The 20,051-nt window shown below is 34.2% G+C and overlaps 2 protein-coding genes across 8 annotated transcripts in view; one reads left to right on the plus strand and one right to left on the minus strand.

Moving 5' to 3' along the window:
- The window catches only part of znf277 (zinc finger protein 277), a 45,767-nt gene extending 38,121 nt beyond the window's left edge, over window positions 1-7,646 (plus strand). For both annotated transcript variants that reach the window (XM_069192407.1, XM_069192408.1), the window contains 6 exons: window positions 1,925-2,057; window positions 5,125-5,192; window positions 5,273-5,369; window positions 5,741-5,783; window positions 6,185-6,359; window positions 6,564-7,646. In XM_069192407.1, the coding sequence (XP_069048508.1) occupies window positions 1,925-2,057; window positions 5,125-5,192; window positions 5,273-5,369; window positions 5,741-5,783; window positions 6,185-6,359; window positions 6,564-6,741 (694 nt within the window). In that variant the 3' untranslated portion in view covers window positions 6,742-7,646. The remainder of the gene's footprint in view (window positions 1-1,924; window positions 2,058-5,124; window positions 5,193-5,272; window positions 5,370-5,740; window positions 5,784-6,184; window positions 6,360-6,563) is intronic.
- Window positions 7,439-17,640, minus strand: LOC102685197 (kinesin-like protein klp-3). 6 transcript variants are annotated; one of them, XM_069192402.1, is made up of 15 exons: window positions 17,538-17,640; window positions 16,989-17,204; window positions 15,913-16,056; window positions 15,289-15,408; window positions 15,135-15,200; window positions 14,889-15,023; window positions 14,686-14,799; window positions 14,308-14,471; window positions 12,601-13,258; window positions 11,736-11,878; window positions 11,124-11,184; window positions 9,509-9,717; window positions 8,849-9,035; window positions 8,157-8,252; window positions 7,439-7,608 (listed from the first exon to the last, which is right to left on the minus strand). In XM_069192402.1, the coding sequence occupies exons 2-15, from the start codon at window positions 17,190-17,192 to the stop codon at window positions 7,444-7,446; spliced, it is 2,466 nt and encodes an 821-aa protein (XP_069048503.1). In that variant the 5' UTR covers window positions 17,193-17,204; window positions 17,538-17,640; the 3' UTR covers window positions 7,439-7,443. The 6 variants fall into 6 exon arrangements, with proteins under 6 accessions (XP_069048503.1, XP_069048502.1, XP_069048504.1 ...); XM_069192401.1 differs by having other exon boundaries at window positions 16,989-17,304; window positions 17,538-17,561; XM_069192403.1 differs by lacking the exon at window positions 17,538-17,640 and having other exon boundaries at window positions 15,135-15,197; window positions 16,989-17,530.
- Window positions 17,641-20,051: the final 2,411 nt, after the last annotated feature.

A 20,051-nucleotide genomic window follows, 5' to 3' on the forward strand; every position in this document is an offset into this window, starting at 1 on the left:
ATACAATTATGATCACACATCAAATTAAAATTCCCATTCTCTGTTCTTGATCCTTACCACTTTTTCCATAATTTTCATGCATGGCACATCCATTGTCTGTATATTGTCTTTTGTGTAATAAAACGTGATTAGAAAACCAAAACGCCCCCCTGTACTTTTGATGTTGTTTCCATGCAGCGACAGGTAGATGTGCTTTATGCAGGTGTGAGGAGTAGGCAGACATAAGTGTCTTTTATTGTTGTGATAACTAGGAGACATTGACATGTGGCTTTGGAACTGGTGACAAATGAGGCCTGCACCAGCTGATAAATGTTCAATAGCCTCTTTTCAATACTTTCTGAGGTAGGGTACATTTGAGGAATTCTGACTTTATTTGCATATCAGCTTATTTTATTTAAAATTAATATGGAGCTTTTTTCTACTTCTTTTTTTCTACTTATGACTCTTTTATGTTGTATTACTATTGAATATAGAGTATAACAAGAATTTCTCAGTAGACTTCGGTAGACTTAATGAACATTTAGGCTTCTATTGCAAAATTTCAAGCCTTATATAAACAACTACATTAATCTGTCTATCCATCCATTTTCTAACCTCTTTATCCAATTCAGTGTCACAGTGGTGCACACTAAAATTGATAATTAGGAAAAATTCAAATATAATCACAAAAGCAAAGAATCTTTTTGGATTTTATTCTGTTAGGATAGGTAAATAGAACACCCACCAAAAAGTTATTTAGGTGCTGTCCAGTCAAAATTGGTAAAGGTGGCAAAATCAACTGGGCATATACAGGTACTCTACTCCAAAATAATTAATTCATTAACATTTGTCTAAGTTTTTTCATACATATCTTCATCAGGACATAACATTGACAAATGTTAATTAATTATTTAGGATAAGTAAACACTCTTTTTATTACAAACCTATTGACCTCATTTAAAATAACCTGTAACCAGAGCTTCTTCAAATCCTTGCTAATGTAAGTTCAAGATCCAATTAATTTTCATGTCACACAAAGTTTGACATATTAATCTAAATTTAAGGAGCAATGTCACGTTTTATATTTCTTCTCACACTTCGTCTGTTTTTAAGGAATATGTGAAAACAAAGTGCAGTGATTAGCATTTAGTTGCCAGTTTATACTAAAATTACATAGGGAGAAAACATTATGCTGTTCACTAATTAAATCCTTTAGTATCTAATCTTTAGTGTTTAGATAATTACTCTAACATTCATCTCTATCTTATTTATTAAAAAATGATCTAACTTAGAAACTTTTAATTCAAACTTAATAGTTGACCTCTGGTAGTTTTGAATATACAGTATTAATTACCATCATATTTTTAATTCTCATAACGCAGTCAAGATTTAGGATTTAATAAAAGGGCTCCCTCTAGTGGAAGATAGTTTGAAAGTGCAGTTTACTTGGGCGCTGTAAGATAATGTGCCTTTTTCCTAAAATTTAGCAGCTAAAACTACACTCAACTGATAATAGCTTAGCAATGCTAGAAAGATACATATGCTAAAAACATTCAAATGTAGCCATAAGAAAGTATTTCCAGCATGATTATTTCTTTAGCAGTTTATCTTAAACATTTTTGTGAGATGAATGACAATGTCTTTCTGAAGTTCTTAGATCTTCAGAAGAATATACAATTTAAAATCATAATTTGTCTAACAGAATCTTATGTTTTGTATTATCTTTCTTTTTATAAAATAATAAAATTATATAATTTACTTTCTAGAGCCTTAACAAACGGCCTTACTTAATGTTGCTGAATGTAAAAATAATTTAATCATGCACAATAGTACAACATTCCCACTCTGTCTAGCTTGGTAGAATGACCTCTTTTATAATGTGAATGATAACCTTAGATGCACTCTGTGAAACTTACAAATGGTGTTTCTATCCTTATATTGACAGCTTGCAGTGTCTATATTGTGAGAGGACGTTCCGTGACAGGACAACTCTAAAAGATCACATGCGGAAAAAACAGCACCGTAGGATCAATGCTAAGAACCAGGAGTATGACAGATTCTACGTTATCAACTACTTGGTATGCAATCTTAGGTTAAAGTATATACTTGTTCTTCACAAAATATAATTCCATTAGATCATTTATGCCATTGCTTTTTTTTTAGTAATGCAATCTAACGTATAGTATTCACCTTATTTCTTACATTAAGCAGTCTGACATGTACAGTATTCATCTTATTTCTACCTTACTGGTTTAATCTTATTGCATTTCTGTTCTTGTACAAACACCTAATAGATTTAGGAGAATTTTAGTTTTTCTTTTACATGTAGTAGAACAAAAGTGACAGTAAGGAATCAGGATTCATGTTTCTCTTTGGTCTAATATTGAAATTGCGTAGGTAAAATAAATGAAGTTTCCTAGTATGCTTAGACATACAGTGCCTTGCGAAAGTATTCGGCCCCCTTGAACTTTTCAACCTTTTGCCACATTTCAGGCTTCAAACATAAAGATATAAATTTTTTTATTTTATGTGAAGAATCACCAACAAGTGGGACACAATTGTGAAGTGGAACGAAATCTATTGGATTTTTGAAACTTTTTTAACCAATAAAAAAATGAAAAGTGGGGCGTGCAAAATTATTCGGCCCCCTTGCGTTAATACTTTGTAGAGCCACCTTTTGCTGCGATTACAGCTGCAAGTCGCTTGGGGTATGTCTCTATCAGTTTTGCACATCGAGAGACTGAAATTCTTGCCCATTCTTCCTTGCAAAACAGCTCGAGCTCAGTGAGGTTGGATGGAGAGCGTTTGTGAACAGCAGTTTTCAGCTCTTTCCACAGATTCTCGATTGGATTCAGGTCTGGACTTTGACTTGGCCATTCAAACACCTGGATACGTTTATTTGTGAACCATTCCTTTGTAGATTTTGCTGTATGTTTGGGATCATTGTCTTGTTGGAAGATAAATCTCCGTCCCAGTTTCAGGTCTTTTGCGGACTCCAACAGGTTTTCATCCAGAATGGTCCTGTATTTGGCTGCATCCATCTTCCCCTCAATTTTAACCATCTTCCCTGTCCCTGCTGAAGAAAAGCAGGCCCAAACCATGATGCTGCCACCACCATGTTTGACAGTGGGGATGGTGTGTTGAGGGTGATGAGCTGTGTTGCTTTTACGCCAAACATATCGTTTTGCATTGTGGCCAAAAAGTTCGATTTTGGTTTCATCTGACCAGAGCACCTTCTTCCACATGTTTGGGGTGTCTCCCAGGTGGCTTGTGGCAAACTTTAGACGAGACTTTTTATGGATATCTTTGAGAAATGGCTTTCTTCTTGCCACTCTTCCATAAAGGCCAGATTTGTGCAGTGTAAGACTGATTGTTGTCCTATGGACAGACTCTCCCACCTCAGCTGTAGTTCTCTGCAGTTCATCCAGAGTGATCATGGGCCTCTTGGCTGCATCTCTGATCAGTCTTCTCCTTGTCTGAGCTGAAAGTTTAGAGGGACGGCCAGGTCTTGGTAGATTTGCAGTGGTCTGATACTCCTTCCATTTCAAGATGATCGCTTGCACAGTGCTCCTTGGGATGTTTGAAGCTTGGGAAATCTTTTTGTATCCAAATCCGGCTTTGAACTTCTCCACAACAGTATTACGGACCTGCCTGGTGTGTTCCTTGGTCTTCATGATGCTCTCTGCGCTTTCAACAGAACCTTGAGACTATCACAGAGCAGGTGCATTTATACAGAGACTTGATTACACACAGGTGGATTCTATTTATCACCATCAGTCATTTAGGACAACATTGGATCATTCAGAGATCCTCGCTGAACTTCTGGAGTGAGTTTGCTGCACTGAAAGTAAAGGGGCCGAATAATTTTGCACGCCCCACTTTTCATTTTTTTTATTAGTTAAAAAAGTTTCAAAAATCCAATAGATTTCGTTCCACTTCACAATTGTGTCCCACTTGTTGGTGATTCTTCACATAAAATAAAAAAATTATATCTTTGTTTGAAGCCTGAAATGTGGCAAAAGGTTGAAAAGTTCAAGGGGGCCGAATACTTTCCCAAGGCACTGTACAAGACCTTGGCCTGTAAATATGTACGTTAGAAGGAAACTATATTATGATGTGTTGGATATGGATGTGTAGACTAGTTATCTTGGTTTGTCTCTCGTGGCACCAATGTGATTGGAAATGACAGATAGAGGGGTATAAGATGGAGGATCTGTCTTGGGCCTTTCTGATAAGCAGCTCCAGCTGAGTAGAGACAAGAAAACTGTGGCAGCTTTTCAGAGTGAAACTTTCTGGAACTGGCCAGACAGTATTATTAGACCAACATTACATTTATAAGAGTAGACTGGAAAGTGAAAAAAATAGATTTTATGAAAAAGGAAAAGCAATGTAAAATGTGTGAGAGACTCCAGTATTACAAACAATCTTCACTACTTATAATTCTCATAGATAAACTAAAACGTATTCAACTTAACTCTGTATATTATGAAGATGTTTTGATTATTCAGTATTAGTTTAGCTTAGCAGCTAGCAGTATCCTGCAGCTAACTGATCTGTACTGTACTGATGGCATCATTTTCTTTCTTTTTTGTGTACAAGAAAAGAAACAGTTGAACAGTTTCGCATTGCCATTTCGTTTACATGTAGGTTACTCTACAGAGTTACGGTCCAGAATGTTAGCCTACATCATTTCTAAAATCTCTTTGGAAACTCAAAAACGCATTTTTCTGGCACAGTTTGGCAACAGACAATTTCTTGTCTGAAATCGTGTTCAGCAAGACATTAGATTTTACTCATAGACTATTCAGACTCCTGTTTTAATGGTACCTTGTAGGAGACTAAAAATGACAAGGTTATATTTCCCAAAAACAGTGTGACTGTGGATTACTGCTGACAGTAGAATTCCATTCTGTTTGTCATAGTACTTTTTGGTGACAGTTTCTGTCTGAATTCTGTCATTTGTCCAAAACAGTTAAAATGTCATCCTTTCATATTAAAAACACAACAGCAGTTTTTATAAACCTAGAAATCCAAACTGTTTCAAGAAAAAAGCTAAACCTTTGTGTTTTTAATGTGTTTTTCTATTGCTTTATACAACATTTTTTGTGCATTTTTATATTCTTAATCATTTTAATATTCTAATAGGAACTGGGAAAGACATGGGAAGAAGTTCAGTCAGAGGATGACCGTGAGATGATGGAAGATCATGATGAGTATGGACCATTTAAATTTTAATTCTGATTCTGATTTTATAAGGTGCTGTCTGATGTAATACTGTTGTTATTCTTTTCAGTGATTGGTCTGATTGGCAGGATCACCCTGTTTGTGCTGTTTGTCTCTTCTGTGAGCACCAATCAGAAACAATGGACAGGATTTACAGTCACATGGAGGTTGGTATAATCAAAGACATTTCAACATTTCAGTTAGGTTATTAAGTTGTAACATGCAAGTACAGTACATTTATATATTGGTGGATAGAGTTCTGGTTAATGTCTTATTGACATATAAAGATCTTGCACTAGTTAATTTGTATTTTGCTTTTGAATCATTGGCTTATTTTCTGAGAATTTAAAAAGAATGATTATTTCATACTATTTAGTCTACCATATTCATTCAGTTTAATGCAGTACTCTTATACATAATATTTTAAACAAACATCACCTGCTTTTATGTAAATATTTCCTTATTAATAATTGTTGTTCTTTATTGGATCATATTTTAACAGATTTGCATTATAGTATGTTTTTTTATTTGGTCTTAGGAAACACATGGATTTGATCTTCATAAAATAAAGGCAGAACTTGGTTAGTAAGACCTTTTATATAACTGACCTATACACAATTTAATATAAGTATATCCCTGGAATATTTATATATAAGAACTAATAACTTGATGTTGGAGTAATTGAAATAATGTTTCAATATGAAAACATAAATTGTTTAAAAATGTTTTTACAAAAGATACAGTAGTGTTTCATTGTATGTAATTAATTGTGTATAAACAATACATTTAATCAAGTTTTTAATTAAAATAATTTAAAAAAGTGTTTTCACCAGTGATGAACTGTAAATACTGACACCAGAACTGTCTACTTAAAAAATTAAGAAATTAATATTATTAGTGGACGAATGTGTTGCACAACATGTTGTAAAGATAAAGCTGTGGGGTTCATGTTTTTTACTAACTTCTTCTCTTTACTTTTCAGGTCTGAATTTTTATGAGCAGGTGAAATTAGTGAACTTCATCAGACGTGAGATCCACCAGTGTCAGTGCTATGGCTGCCAGGATAAATTCAGCTCCAAAACTCAAGTTCTGGAACATCTAATGGAAGCAAAGCATGTTATGGCATTAACTGAAAAACATAAGTGGGATCAGCCCCAGTAAGCACTGCAGTTTTATTATTTCTTACTTATTTGAATGTAACTGAGGTATTAAGAGTACAAACTTGGTCATTTATAATTTTGTAACAGGATGATCAAATGATTTAAAAAGTCAGATCAACCAAAGTCAACTTAGCCATATGTAATTAAAATTACAGTTGCTCTCTGCAAAATCAAATGAGGATTTTTTTCTTTCATTTTCAGGTATTATTTTCCAACATATGAAAATGATGCCCTCCTTTGCGCCCTGTCTGACAGCGAAAGTGAATCGGAATCATGTGAACAAAGGAAAGATATCCCTGTAATTGCGGAAGACATTTCAAACTTACAAGCTCTAAAACAGAAAAGTGTGTTGAACCAGCTGCTCAAAGGCAAAAGATAGAAATACAATATACGACGGACTTTAACAAGAAAAAATGAGGGAATAATAATGTTCATTACCTACAATATGAAAACCTGTTCACGTAACTGTTAAAAGGAAAAGGAATTTGCCTTAAATAATTCATTTGATTTACTCATTAATTGATTTGATTAGTATCAGAGTCATTATGACTATAGTCCTTGATAATGGTGGCCATAATATTATAGATGATGAAAAGGAGGCTTTGAATTATTTACACGGTAGTATATTTATATTATTTAGACATTATTCTCTGCTGTCAGAGAAAACAATATTCAATTGTAGCATTAGTCACTCTCCTCTAATACGAGTGCAGAATGTAATTGGTTTTTGCACCTTGAAAAAATGTTTTCGATACATGATATAAATTTAGTACAGGGTATTGGCTTCAATAACTAGTGCATTATACAATTTAAAAATAACATCCCTTGATTTGAGTTCTACATCAAACAAGATATAAACAGCATAGTAAGGAGGGTTAAATCTTAGCAAATGCAGTACAAAATCTAAAAACACTTAAGCAAATGCTCGGTCAGATATTTTAATTTTTTATTCAGTTCTTTAAATATAGTTCAGGTGAAAACACCAAAAAAAAAACATGAAATTAATGCTTTTTTTTTTTTACTATTGTAGGCAGACTCTAACAAAAATCCAATACACAGTTTTATTTGTATTGTACAAGAATTACTTTGTCCTGTGTAGATTAGTTAGGTGCAATGGATCACATTGAGTAACCTGCCATGTGGCTTTGCGAAGGCCAACCTGTTGAATCGAGGTGCCAAACTGAAGTGTTCTTAGAGTCTCCAACACATTCTTCATGTCAGGACTGATGTTCATGAGCACACAGGCCTCATCATATGAAAAATAAAATGGAAAGTATTTGTTCATTTCTCTTGTTAATCTTTAAGTGAATAAAAATAGTGTGCTGCACTTTTCTGCACATTTTCAGACACTGTATATAAAAAGACAGGTATTGATATCGATTAATCTAGGTCAGTTTTCTCTTTAAAAAAGTTACACAAATGCTCTTAAGTCATTTTTAAATATTTCAGTGCCAATAAGTCTGAAAATCATCTTCACAGACTGTGAAAGTGTTAATGTCACTAAACAATTAAATTTACTTTTTTATATTTATTCTTCATAATTTATTATATTTTGTCTATAAAATCACTCTTTACTTCAAATATTTATCAGTGATACTGCAGGATACTGCTGGATATTTTTTGCCTTTTCTCTTGGCCATTGACAATTATTGGTTCTTTCAATTTTCTAATTGCTAAATGAAAAGCTATTCCAATAAATAATTTTTTGTCTGTGGCATATCATAAAAGGAAAAAAATGAAAATCATAAGTCACATTCAGAAAAAGCTATTAAATTAGAAGATAAAGCATATTACCTTAGCATCTCCACTGAGGGATGGCTGAAGCACATGTGTAAGTTTTGAGTTTCTAAATGGTACATTAAGTGCATTGCATTTTAAAGCACTGAAAACCTAAAGAAGAAAAATATATGGACTTTCCTAAGAGTTCACAGTACATCACAGTACATTATAATCGAAGTTACATATTACCGTAATGTTGCAACTGTAAATTCTTATTGTACTATGAATAATTTTACAATTGTACCATAATTGTATTTGTCTTGAACACTTCCCTCACCTAAAACAAAAGATATACAGTTTTTGCAACACTGCACAAATCTAAATGTCAAACAACAAATTGGTATGTTAAAGAGTTTGGTTAATTGTATATTTACTAAAAATCCAGATTAAGCATGTTAAAGAATTTCACTGTTGCTAAGAAGAGGCATATAACTCCACAAATTTAAAAGCAAGAACTTTTTTTTTTGTTTTCTAATAACAAATGGTGCCTGCTTCTTCACAGTTAGGTCAAAATTAAATTTAAAGATGTGCTCTCATATTGGGTGTTTTTTAATTTGGAATACTTAAATGGGGAAAACAGTACACAGTGTATATATTTTCTATGCATTACCCACAATTAAGTATCATTTTTTATAGCACTGAAATGCAGAAAGAGAATTAAAATGTAGGGACAAGCATCATAACATCATATATTCCTGTGGGGTTACCTGTGCCAGAGAAGTTAGGGATTTGTTTATGAAAGCTGCTTCTACAAGCCGCTGTCCTATTGCTTCAGTCCTGGAGATGCGCTCTGATCCAGCCAGGTCACACAGAGTGAGAGTGCCATGGGACGTGACACCAGACACGCTGTCATTCCCAGCCAGTCTTAGTCTCAGAATGAGGTGAGATCGGGAGCTGAGCAGTAGAATAATAAACAGAACACCACTAGTTCAATTTCAGAATACTACATATCAAGAAAAAGTTACACAGTGCACTCTGTTTTCTATCATTTTAAGAATTTATCAACAGAATGGTGAATGTATAGTACAGTAGGTCCTGGTCATATTTGTTTGAATGAATTAAGAATGTATCTTAAATATGCTTAGTAAATCCTACTATAAAAATGTAAGTTAACCAATGAAATCAGCAGACAAAACCTTTAGGAAATCGGCCTCTGTCATTTTTACTTTGGGTAAGTCAATACAACTTAAACAATCATGATTGACAGGATCAGATGTTTTGTTATTGTTCCCTTTATGTCCACAGTGGAAATACACAGCAGTCATAAATAACTGATGAAGCCTGCTTGTTGCTAGGGATACCCTATACATATTTTCATTTCACTTACGACTTGGGGAAAAGTGCAAGGCAAACTATTATCTCAATACCTCTCAAAGTTCAAATTGGTTGAAGCCATGGTTCTGTTTTTTTCACCAAGCTCCATGACATTCAGAATATCTTCTTCTGTTTTCACATCAATCTGAGTCAAGTCAGGAACTATGATGGATTTGCCAAGGGTCCTTATTTCCAAATGATTTGTTGGGGGATTTGATAAAAGATCAATAAGGTTTTCATTGTAAATTTCGGTCATGGACATCTGGGAAAAAAGTATGATACGCATTAATAACATTTCTTAAACAATCCAAAACCATTCCTGCATGCAATCTTTCATCACATATACATTTCTCATTTTAAACATCGGCGTTTTACCATGCTATAAACGGCTTGGCCTTGACTTTATAATGTACCAATTGAAGTTCATGGGCAGCTCGAAGTTAGTTTCTATATATTGTACTTTACAGGCTAGATTGTACATGTTGTCAGCCACCCTGGTGTCTAGAGATGCAGAGTTTTCAAGTTTATTTACAGTGGACTCTGAAATTATGGGGACCCCTTGATAAATATACAGAAAAAACTCATAATAAAATAAACCACATAGATAATTATAGATATTTAATACTCGTGTTAGCGAAATAGTTGTCATTTTTTTCTAAAACATTTTTTTTCATTTCAAGGTCCAATTGTAGACATTTAATACTGTTTTACATAAAAAAACACAGGTGCCAAAATTATTGGCACCCTTCAAGATCCCTTCAAATACAACCAAACACATCTGAAAAAAATAATATATTTATACTTGTTTGAGTTCAGTTTTGTCTTAAGGAACTAATGTGTGTACATTAGTGACTTCCTGTTTCTCTAGGGTATAAAAATGATGAAACATGCACAAAAAGACCTTTTGTCATCCATCAGCATGAAGAAGGTCAAAGAACTAACAACAGACATGAGGCAAACCATTGTTGATCTTCACAAAGCAAATAATGAGACAAAAAATACAGTAAGTAAAACCTTAAAAATACCAATATCAACTGCAATAATTAAAAAAAATCAGCACTACTGGAACCATGGTTAATTGGCCAGGAAGAGGACTCCAGCCTATCTTGTCCACTCACACAGTGAGAAGGATGGTGAGGGGTGTCAATAATTTTATTTTGGGGAAAGTAATTTATAATATAATAATTTTTTTGTCTTGGTTGATTTCATTGAATCATTAATTCGGGATAATTAATTCCTTATGTTGGAAATATATTTTAGTGTTTAATTTTTTCTGTGAAAACATCTTGCTTGATATTCTATGCAAGTGCACATAAACAAAATATATCTTGTAAATGAGGATTAATGTTATCTTAATAGAAAAAAGACCCACTGTTCATATGTTTTGTAACATTACATTACCAAAAAAGGTTTTAAGAACAAAATATACTAATGTAACACAAAAGAAGTTAAATGAAAGCTATTTTTTATAACCACTCAAACAGGCAAGGATTAAAGATACAGCACTTTAAATCAACCACAGAAAAACTGTTCAGTTGAAACACCTTTCTACCTTTGGTAATAAAAAATGTAATAAAAATATATCACGATTTTTGGAAGGTATATAAGGCTTATGATCTTAAAAAATCAACTGCCAGAAAGATTCAATTGTTCATTATTAAAACATACCTTGAATGCATATGTGGTGTTTTTCCTCTCTTTACATAAACGTAAAAGTTCCCGAACTGACCTGCACATATAAAATTAATTAAGTCAGTATTGTTTTCTGTAGAGTAAGAACAGGTCTAATGAAACCCTGTGATAAATCTGAACACCTGTCACACTACTGTATCATTCTATACTTTTTTGGCTTTTGCTATACTGGCAATTAGAACAGATTATTTATGTATAAATAACAAAAGAACAATGAAAGGTGTGAAGGTGAAAAACGTTCCTGATGAACAGTAATACAATAAGTGTTCATTTGTTTTTTTTAACTCTATTCATATTACACACACTGTAATTAAATAAAGAATTTTTGACTTGCAGAAAATGAACTGTAGGGAAATATACAGTAGGGAGACTTGTTTCATTAATGGTTATTGCCATAAAGGTAAAGCATACAGTACTTTTCCTTGAAAATGCTTTTGTCAAATGACACTTAAAGTAAATATTTACTTATTTTTATGAATCCTCATTTCATGATTTGAGAATAATATAGGTCGTTCTCTTATAAGTGACAGACAGTTACAATTCATAGCACAACAATATACTGTAATATTGTGTTTGATTTATAATTACCTAATGTTAACTCCTGGTTTATCTTTTGTGCCCATCATAGTGTATGTCTTCCCAGAGCCAGTCTGACCATAGGCCAGTATACAGATGTTATATCCATCAACACAGGATGTGATCATTGGAAGAATCCCGTTAAACAATTCTTCCTGCAAAGAAAAATCAACAAAATGCTAGGGTGTTAGACTTAAATGTCTCTATTATTCTATGATTGCATTACACGGTGTTACAGTTATAAGAACATTGTCATTAATAGTTGCTTTGATCCAAAAGTAATCAAATACAAACACTATGGTTCTACAGTAGTCTGTATACAGTACCTAACAAATAATACCTAACAAAACACTGAAATTTCCAGTGATGTCCTGCTGTTCTGGAGCAAATTTATTAAAATTCAAATATCAAATGTCAATGTACTCTTTACCATGCAGAAAAAATAAATGTACTTCCTCCTTGTGATGCTGTCGAATGGTAAATTGGATTCAGTCCAGGTCCCCAAAATATGATTAATAGTAAATCATATAAAACCCTACAGTACCTCATCTTTTAGAGGTAAATTGTGATTCTTAATTGAGTAGAAATTATAGTTTGGTTGCATTTAAACAAATCTATCATGTAGTTCTCTTCTTTTACAGTGCAACTTAAGCGATAATGTACAGTGTGCATAGTAGAGTCTAAATTGATACAGAGGAGTACGATGATTGTCATTTAACTTTCAACCATCAACATCATCTTCCTCTTTAATAACACTTGTAATGGTGGATTTCAGTTACTGGGAATTTCAGTTACCTGAGAATTAATTTTCAGGTTTTCCAAATAATTACAATGACATGCCAAAAAACATTCTGCAAGCAAGTTTATTCCAAAATACCTGAGTAGCGTTGGAGGAATAGACCTTGTCAAAGAAGAACGTCTTCTTTGTTCCCTTATGGCTTACAACAACCTCTTCATCAGAAGCGACTTCAAAACACAGATTTTCTGGTGAGTCGCCCCTGCAGCGACAGAACACTTGGATATTCCCACACAGCTCCTGCAGCTTATTATAAAGCACTTTTCTTTCCAGGGCTTCCTTTCGATAGAAAGCACGAAGCTCCTCAATCTCTTTGGAAAAATCAGTTTCAGCCTCCTTTATACTGACAGCAGCTTTCAATATTTGTTTCACCTGATGTTCCATTTCAGAGAAGTGGTGTTTTACTGTGGATCTTAGTTGCTTGTTAGAAATGTTCAAGTCTCTGGTAAATTGTCTGACCTGCACCAGTGTGTCAGAGTCTGTGGCAGGTGTGGATGCCACCTTAGCAGGAGGAACTATGGATCTCCTTGCCAGTAATGCCCTGATGTTCTCATATGCTTCCTCTTTGTCTGCCTCCAGCTCTGCCACTCTCTGTCTTAAATGTTCAACAGCTTCAGAAAGATATTGTGTCTCTCTTGAAAGGTAAGTATTCCCCTGAGACAAGCTCTCTACTTCCTTTTCTTTTTCTAGCAATTTTTGTCTGAGATCTTCTATGATTATGTCCTTATGCAGATGACTCCTTAGGTAAGAATAAGAAAAAATGTTTCTTGTATCATTGGCCTATACTTTTGTGTATTTTACTCTAAAACACATTATCACAAGCCCTTCACAAAAACGCACATTATTGAATACACAAAATTCCTCTGGACATTGTAACATCTTTGTACAAATGTACAGTTAATGCTATGCTAGAAAATAATTTGAGACTTCCAATTACAATATGATAATGATGTTAAGATAGGAAGGTATATAGCAATATTTTTTTTTAAATTCTTCCATCATGATACGCCTTAGGGAACTTCTAGGGGATATTTAATGTTTTCTTGCAGATGTAGTGCTATGTTGCATTTTGAAATAATACATCTATTTTACAATCAGCTCAGTGGCCTGAAATTCCTATAAAACATGTCCAATTAAAACTTTCATTGACTTGAGAACATGCATTAATTCAGCATTAATTATTATTAACAATATTGTTCATAAAATCATCAAGAAGAGTTAATTATTGAAATGATCTTTGATTTGTTTAATCAAACCAGATAAAACAAAATATGCAGTGAAGTGGAATGTAGAGGGAGAAACAGAGCAGTTATAGTAAACTCTGATAGTTTAATACTAATTTAACTCCATCAGTAACAGTTTATTTACTGAAATACATATTTTTTTGTAAATATGTAGTTGCCTATGGAGACATCTATAAATGTATCCAGAAATTTATTTTTAAATTATTTTACTTCTGTAAAAATCTTGTAATTTCTACAAGATTGTATAAATGCTATACTTTACATACAAAAATATTACTTATTTGTATCTCATAAGATTATTAAACAGCAAATGTATTGTCTTAATAATTATTAAACAACAATAATAAATTTGAAATGCAATGTTTCTTTCTATAAAATGCAGCTGCAGATATTGTTGGTGACATGGTAGTTTGGCAGTTAGTGCTGCTGCCTCACTGCATCTGGACTTGATTCTGCAAATTTGTGGATTTTGTACATTCTCCCATTCTCTACATGATGAAAAAATATGGAGCTATTGAGTTTCTATTATCAATCTGTGGCTTACCTAAAGGAATTTAAATCATTGTAATTTTGCCTTCCATCTGATGGCTGTAAAAGAATGTCTCCAAACATTGAGAGATAAACAGAAATGACATCATCAGGATCATAGTTGCATTGTCTAAGGGCTGCAGAGATTTCCTTTTTATCCACAAGACCTGGAAGAGCTTTCTTAGAGTGGAAAGAAGAATAGCATAATTTAAGTTGAAAAACTATCAATACTCCTTAGATAATATAGTCATTTAAATGTATGTAATTTACAGTTATACTTTAATCCTACAGCTATATATATTTGCCTTGATCTTTGGTTTTGAATTAATCTTTCTAATATAATAAGTAAGTTCCGTTGTGCTGGATGGAACAAATTTGAAGTTCAGATTTTTACCATAACTTGCAGAACTTTATCTTTGACAAAATCCATGTTCATCTCCCACTGCAATGGCAATAGAAGCCACATTCCAGATTGTGCATCAAAGTATCTACAAATATTGGCTCTTTCCTGAAAGAATCAACAATGACACAGATGAAAATGTATTTTTCTGCACAAAGGATTAAAAAAAAGGCAAAACAGGTTTTAAATTGAATTACCTCAAACATGTATGTCATGACCATTCCTTTTCCTTGTATGTAAAGATTGTTGGCACGACCATTTTCCATGAAAGTTGTGTCAGATTTTAAATGTTGGCTAACACCTGAGGGAGCTTGATTATGAATGGTCACCTGCTAGATATACAGTACATTCAAATGTAATCCATACGTTTGTAGTAGTCCATTAGGTTGAAAATATCATTACACCATAAAAAGTATATTTGTATAGAACATAGATCTTCTTACCTCATTAGTCCCAACAATGAATCTACCTTGACCATACCATTCACTGGGGAAATGTACAACCCCCTGCTAAAAAGAAAATTTGTATTTACAAAGGATTTCTACAAAGCTCCTTCTATGTTACAAAATAAAAGGGATATCTGTGATTGAAACCTACCTTTGCTTCATCAAAGTAGACCCTCGTTCCATATTGGTTAAAGCAGGTATAAAGGATTCCATTATTATGGAGAAAGCTCTCAAAGGCCAAAGATACTTCATCACTTTCAAAAGCTGTTTCCTTTAACAAAAATAATAAAAATATTTAGGAAGAGCCTGTAAAAAATCAACAATAGCAACAATAAAATGTTTGCAGTAATAAAATCTGAAAAAAAGCAACAGGAATGGGTTTTCAATTGAAAGCATCTGAATGTACAGTAGAGTAGGCTGCCTGCAGTGCCCTGCAGGTAATGTATGAAGTGTTAGCCATGTGTGGTGAAGGAAATCAAACAGAAAAGTAAAATTTGACCTAGGTTTTTATTCCTAGTCTCCAGTAGCAAGGAAGAGAGGCAATCCATATTAAGACTGCAGTTTTACTCATAAAAAAATCTCTATTTGTGAATAAAGAAATGAAGCCCTAAGTAACCACACATTGACGCATCATACCAGTCATGCTGAAGAAGAATTGCATTCAGCCGTGTACAAAACCTTACAAGCATTTTATGTTTTGAATTTTATTTATTTTTTCCACTCAGAAAAACCCTGCTTCTTAATTATATAACAAATTCTAATTTCATCTACTTACATTCATTGTCATTTTAAACATGTTTTCAATTTCTTCCACAGCCTCATCTTCCTTTACGGTATTCTTTTTATCTTGCTTCACTGAGCCATTACCTGTCTGTTTTTCCTTACTACTTGTGTTATCACCAGGTTGACTAGTGTTTCCCTGTAAAGAAAAAAGGGGTTTTGTACATTTAGCCTGCAGTTAACAATAAGCACTGGACACACATTCTGTCATGTCAGAATGGATTTCCTACAGATGGCATATCAGAATACTTTAACTATAACAGATAGTGAGTGTAAGAAAACAGTAATTGTAACAGCTGACAAAATAAAACATGACATTTGCCCTTCATATCCTGTACAGTACAGTCTGAACACTCTGTCCCTTCATCAATTATAACTAGTTCCTTATATTAGGGGTAACAGATGTAATGGGTAATAAAGATTGCATTTAGTCAGCACAAGTATACATGCTAAAGTAAATTAAATGAAACTTAATAATGTCCTGAAAAATGCATAGCTTGTGACAACAATGGAAACCAATGGGCTCTTTGGTGGGCCATCCAGTATAATATGGAATAGTTAGAACTGTCCAGTTTTGCCTAATAGATTACTACAACATGTGCCAATATACCTGATCAGAACCTTCAGGTATAACTGCCACATAAATATATTAAGAAGCAATACAAATGTTGTTGGTTGAAACACTCAGTACGTTCTACACATAACATTACATGTTATTTACAGGTATGTTATGTTATTACATGTTACTTTCATTGCTATTGTGTTACTGTCTATTGTCTTATCTTCTGTCCTATTTATATACTGCACCTGAGTGACTAATGAGAAACACTTTTCATTATACTATGCACCTGTGTAAGTTTAATGACAATAAAGTTGAATTGAATTGAATAAATAAAACCTATTCATGAAATGAAAGACAAAAAAGATTCACTGTCTTCTTGACAGAGGAAAAAGATTGATTTAAGTGATGGGTTTTCCGTAAGCCAGCGCTGGGTGTCTTAAGTGCTCAACCTGGAGACTTATCCTGCGCTATGTCTGTGTTTTTTTTTCTGTTTCTGGTCGCAAACGTACGTGCTGTGCTGAGGTTTTGTCGTTTTCTTTCACGTCGTCACTTTCTGTGTCCTGAGACCCCACGGCGCGGTCAGTGTGCGAATGTGGGGTCTTCTTACTTTTCCGACCTTTCATTTCAGCATCTCTTGCATCTTCACTCCCCTCTGCTGGCTGGATACCACCATCTCGTCTTTTATCATCGCATATGGAGGCTCCGCAACCCATTTCTGTCTAGTACTGTACATGAGGGTTAGTTAAGTCAGCCCACGTTTTGCTTTGTTACTTTGAACACAGCAAACCTCAGGTCCCTCGGGAGGGCTGTATGGTGCAAAGTATTCTATGAATATAAGCGAGGATATTTAGTGTAGACATCTTTTAAAAAAAGTTTAGAGTTTGGTTTTTGGATGCTCACCTAATACCGTAGCATATTGACTTTAAAATCATTATCCTAATAAAGAACACCCTGTTTATAACACACATATACTCGGTCTAAGTGTGTAATTAATATGTAGTCAACAAAATAATAATTTAAGAAAAATACTCCCAGAAAATAAGTGACAACGGTCTCACCTATCCGAGCGGGACCTGGAGTGTGGTTGTCTAGGTAACGCGTAAACGTCCATTGCTCGCCGTTGGCACGGATCTGATGCAAAGTCTCCCAGTTGCCCCGCAATTCAAAATGCCTTTTTTTCCAGACAGCCGGAAAAATTGAGAGCGAATAGTCAGCTTCAGCGGTTAAAAAAACGTGTATCTTAATTAAATTACATTGATAATTACTTAATTACTGAATATATCTAAATACTAAGATGACATATTAAACAGTACGATACTGAGCTAAAACATAATAAGCCAGTCAATGTGCTTTAACTTCCTTAATCTACCTCAGGTTAATAAATTCATAAAAGTCTTCCTGAAATGTAAAAAATAATGTTTAATAAATAAGGAGGGACACTATTCCATGCATCACTCTTTTAACAAGGGAAGTGTAAGTTCAAATAGATTAGCTGAAATGAAAAGAAAGTAGTTTCTAGTTTCCTTATACTGCTCGATACAAAATTAAAAAATATCACACAATGCACACTGAGATGTACGGTATGTTCTCAATATTTAATATTCTTAAAGATGCCTTTGTAATTGTATATACAAAAAGGTATTAAGAAATAGCATTAACCCTGTTTTAAACAGTTCAGATTTCACTAGACCATGCAAAGTGCAGACAGATATGTCCAAGGTGTGTCAAGGTAAGAGCTCCCCATCCTGTTCTTTAGCAGCATGTTACTGCCAAGGCAGACTCACTTTTAGATTAATGTGACTGAGTGCTTAGCCATTTAAGTACCCATGAATTGAGATGTGAAGTGGCCCTTCCTGCTCACTAGTCAGCATAATGACTAATGGAATGTGATGTACCAGTGAATAAGTATGTGTTGTGCAGCAGATATATCACCACAAACATTTTTCAACGTGATCTGCCTGGAGAGTTAAGTATTTGTGCGTAAAACTGTCTTGAGGCCGAGAGCAATATTTTTAATGGATTCAAAGAAATGTATTCACACGCTAGCTTGTTTACAATGGAATAAGGCCTCTTCACGTCACTGGAGGTTTCGTTGCCTCGTTCTGAATCCCAGAACATGGTGCTGTGCCTACCTGGAAATTTAGTCTATGTTGTGGTGTGAATTGCAGGTGTGACACATTTTACTTTCATTGTAGTTTGAAGTGCACTCTTCAATGCTGATTCTTTCTAACCCTGAAATTTACAAATAGTGTTGCAGTTCCACTTTAAATGGGACTAGTCTCCGGTACTACCTGCATCCCAGATCCTGAGATAGGAGACAGACCCTGCAATAACTAAAACCTATGAACTTTGCCAACCATGGTCTGCTTTATTCCTGGAGCCATTGATTGTAAAGCAGATGTCCTCCTCCAATACCTGACCATTGACTTGTCTGCATAAGGACTGAAAAGTATGGACTGTAAAGACCAGAGAGCACCCTGAATAATAGATATTACTATTCTGTTCTGACTACTCTGACTGTTCCGACCCTTTGGACTGCCTGGGTTGTGTTTCTGACTGCTTAATGCCTCTGATTTCTGGAGAAAAGAGAAGTAAAGTGACAAAAAGCTGTGGCACATCCTCATCATATGACCTCCGAAGAGGTCTTTCATATTCATATTCACTTCCACCATTGTTATTATTGATTTTGTTAATTTCTTGGATGCATTGGTTGTTTGTTTTGTATTTGTGTCTTCCCTGCTATGGATACAGTGTTGTCCTTTTGTCCTGTCTGTTCCATCTTTTTGTGCCAGGTTACAGACCATGACTCATCTCTGATTCTAATTAATTTTTACCTGTCCATCAAGAGTAGCCACAGGTTGACCTCAGGGTATGTGACCTGGCACTCATGGTGTAGCAGTCAGTCTTGTTTTAGGTAATTTTAATATTTGAATATAACCTTGTCTGTGTGCTGTTAGTGGGTTACGGACCTGATATTCTTAAAACTACAAATAGAAAAATTCCCTGGAAGAACTGCAGTCATGTCATTTCTCTTTGCAAATATTTTACCCTTGCACAAGAGCACCTAAGTAAACAATCACTATTTTTAGCATTATTTTTGTGTGGCCTGATTTTCATGATTCTGTGATCACAGCTGGACTTACTGCAAAAAGTCACAAATAGCACATGGCTTTTCCACACGACTGAAGAAACATAGTTACTGTTTCTCCCAGACCACAGCTCTCCAAAAACACATGGAGAGTGACAACTGTAAAGGTAACCTAAGTACTATATAATACGTATATATATTTTCCCTGCTTCCCCTTAAAAGACAGTCAGGAGTCTGTCTCAGAAGTCAAAAAAAGTTTTAATTTCATGCGCATGGGAGCAAAACACCCAGCTTCCCTTTGCTTACAAGATTGGCAGTATTCCAAAATCACGCACATCTTCCTACCTCGCTATTTGCTAAAGATAACTTATTTTAATACAATTGGTTACTTACTGTAGGTTCATAACACGCATTCCTATATAATGGTATAGAATTACATACTGTAGTAGCCCTTGTGTCCAGCATTCTTCCAATCCAGTTCAAA

The sequence above is a fragment of the Lepisosteus oculatus genome, chromosome 7, assembly GCF_040954835.1.
Source record: "Lepisosteus oculatus isolate fLepOcu1 chromosome 7, fLepOcu1.hap2, whole genome shotgun sequence".
Classification (NCBI taxonomy): domain Eukaryota; kingdom Metazoa; phylum Chordata; class Actinopteri; order Semionotiformes; family Lepisosteidae; genus Lepisosteus; species Lepisosteus oculatus.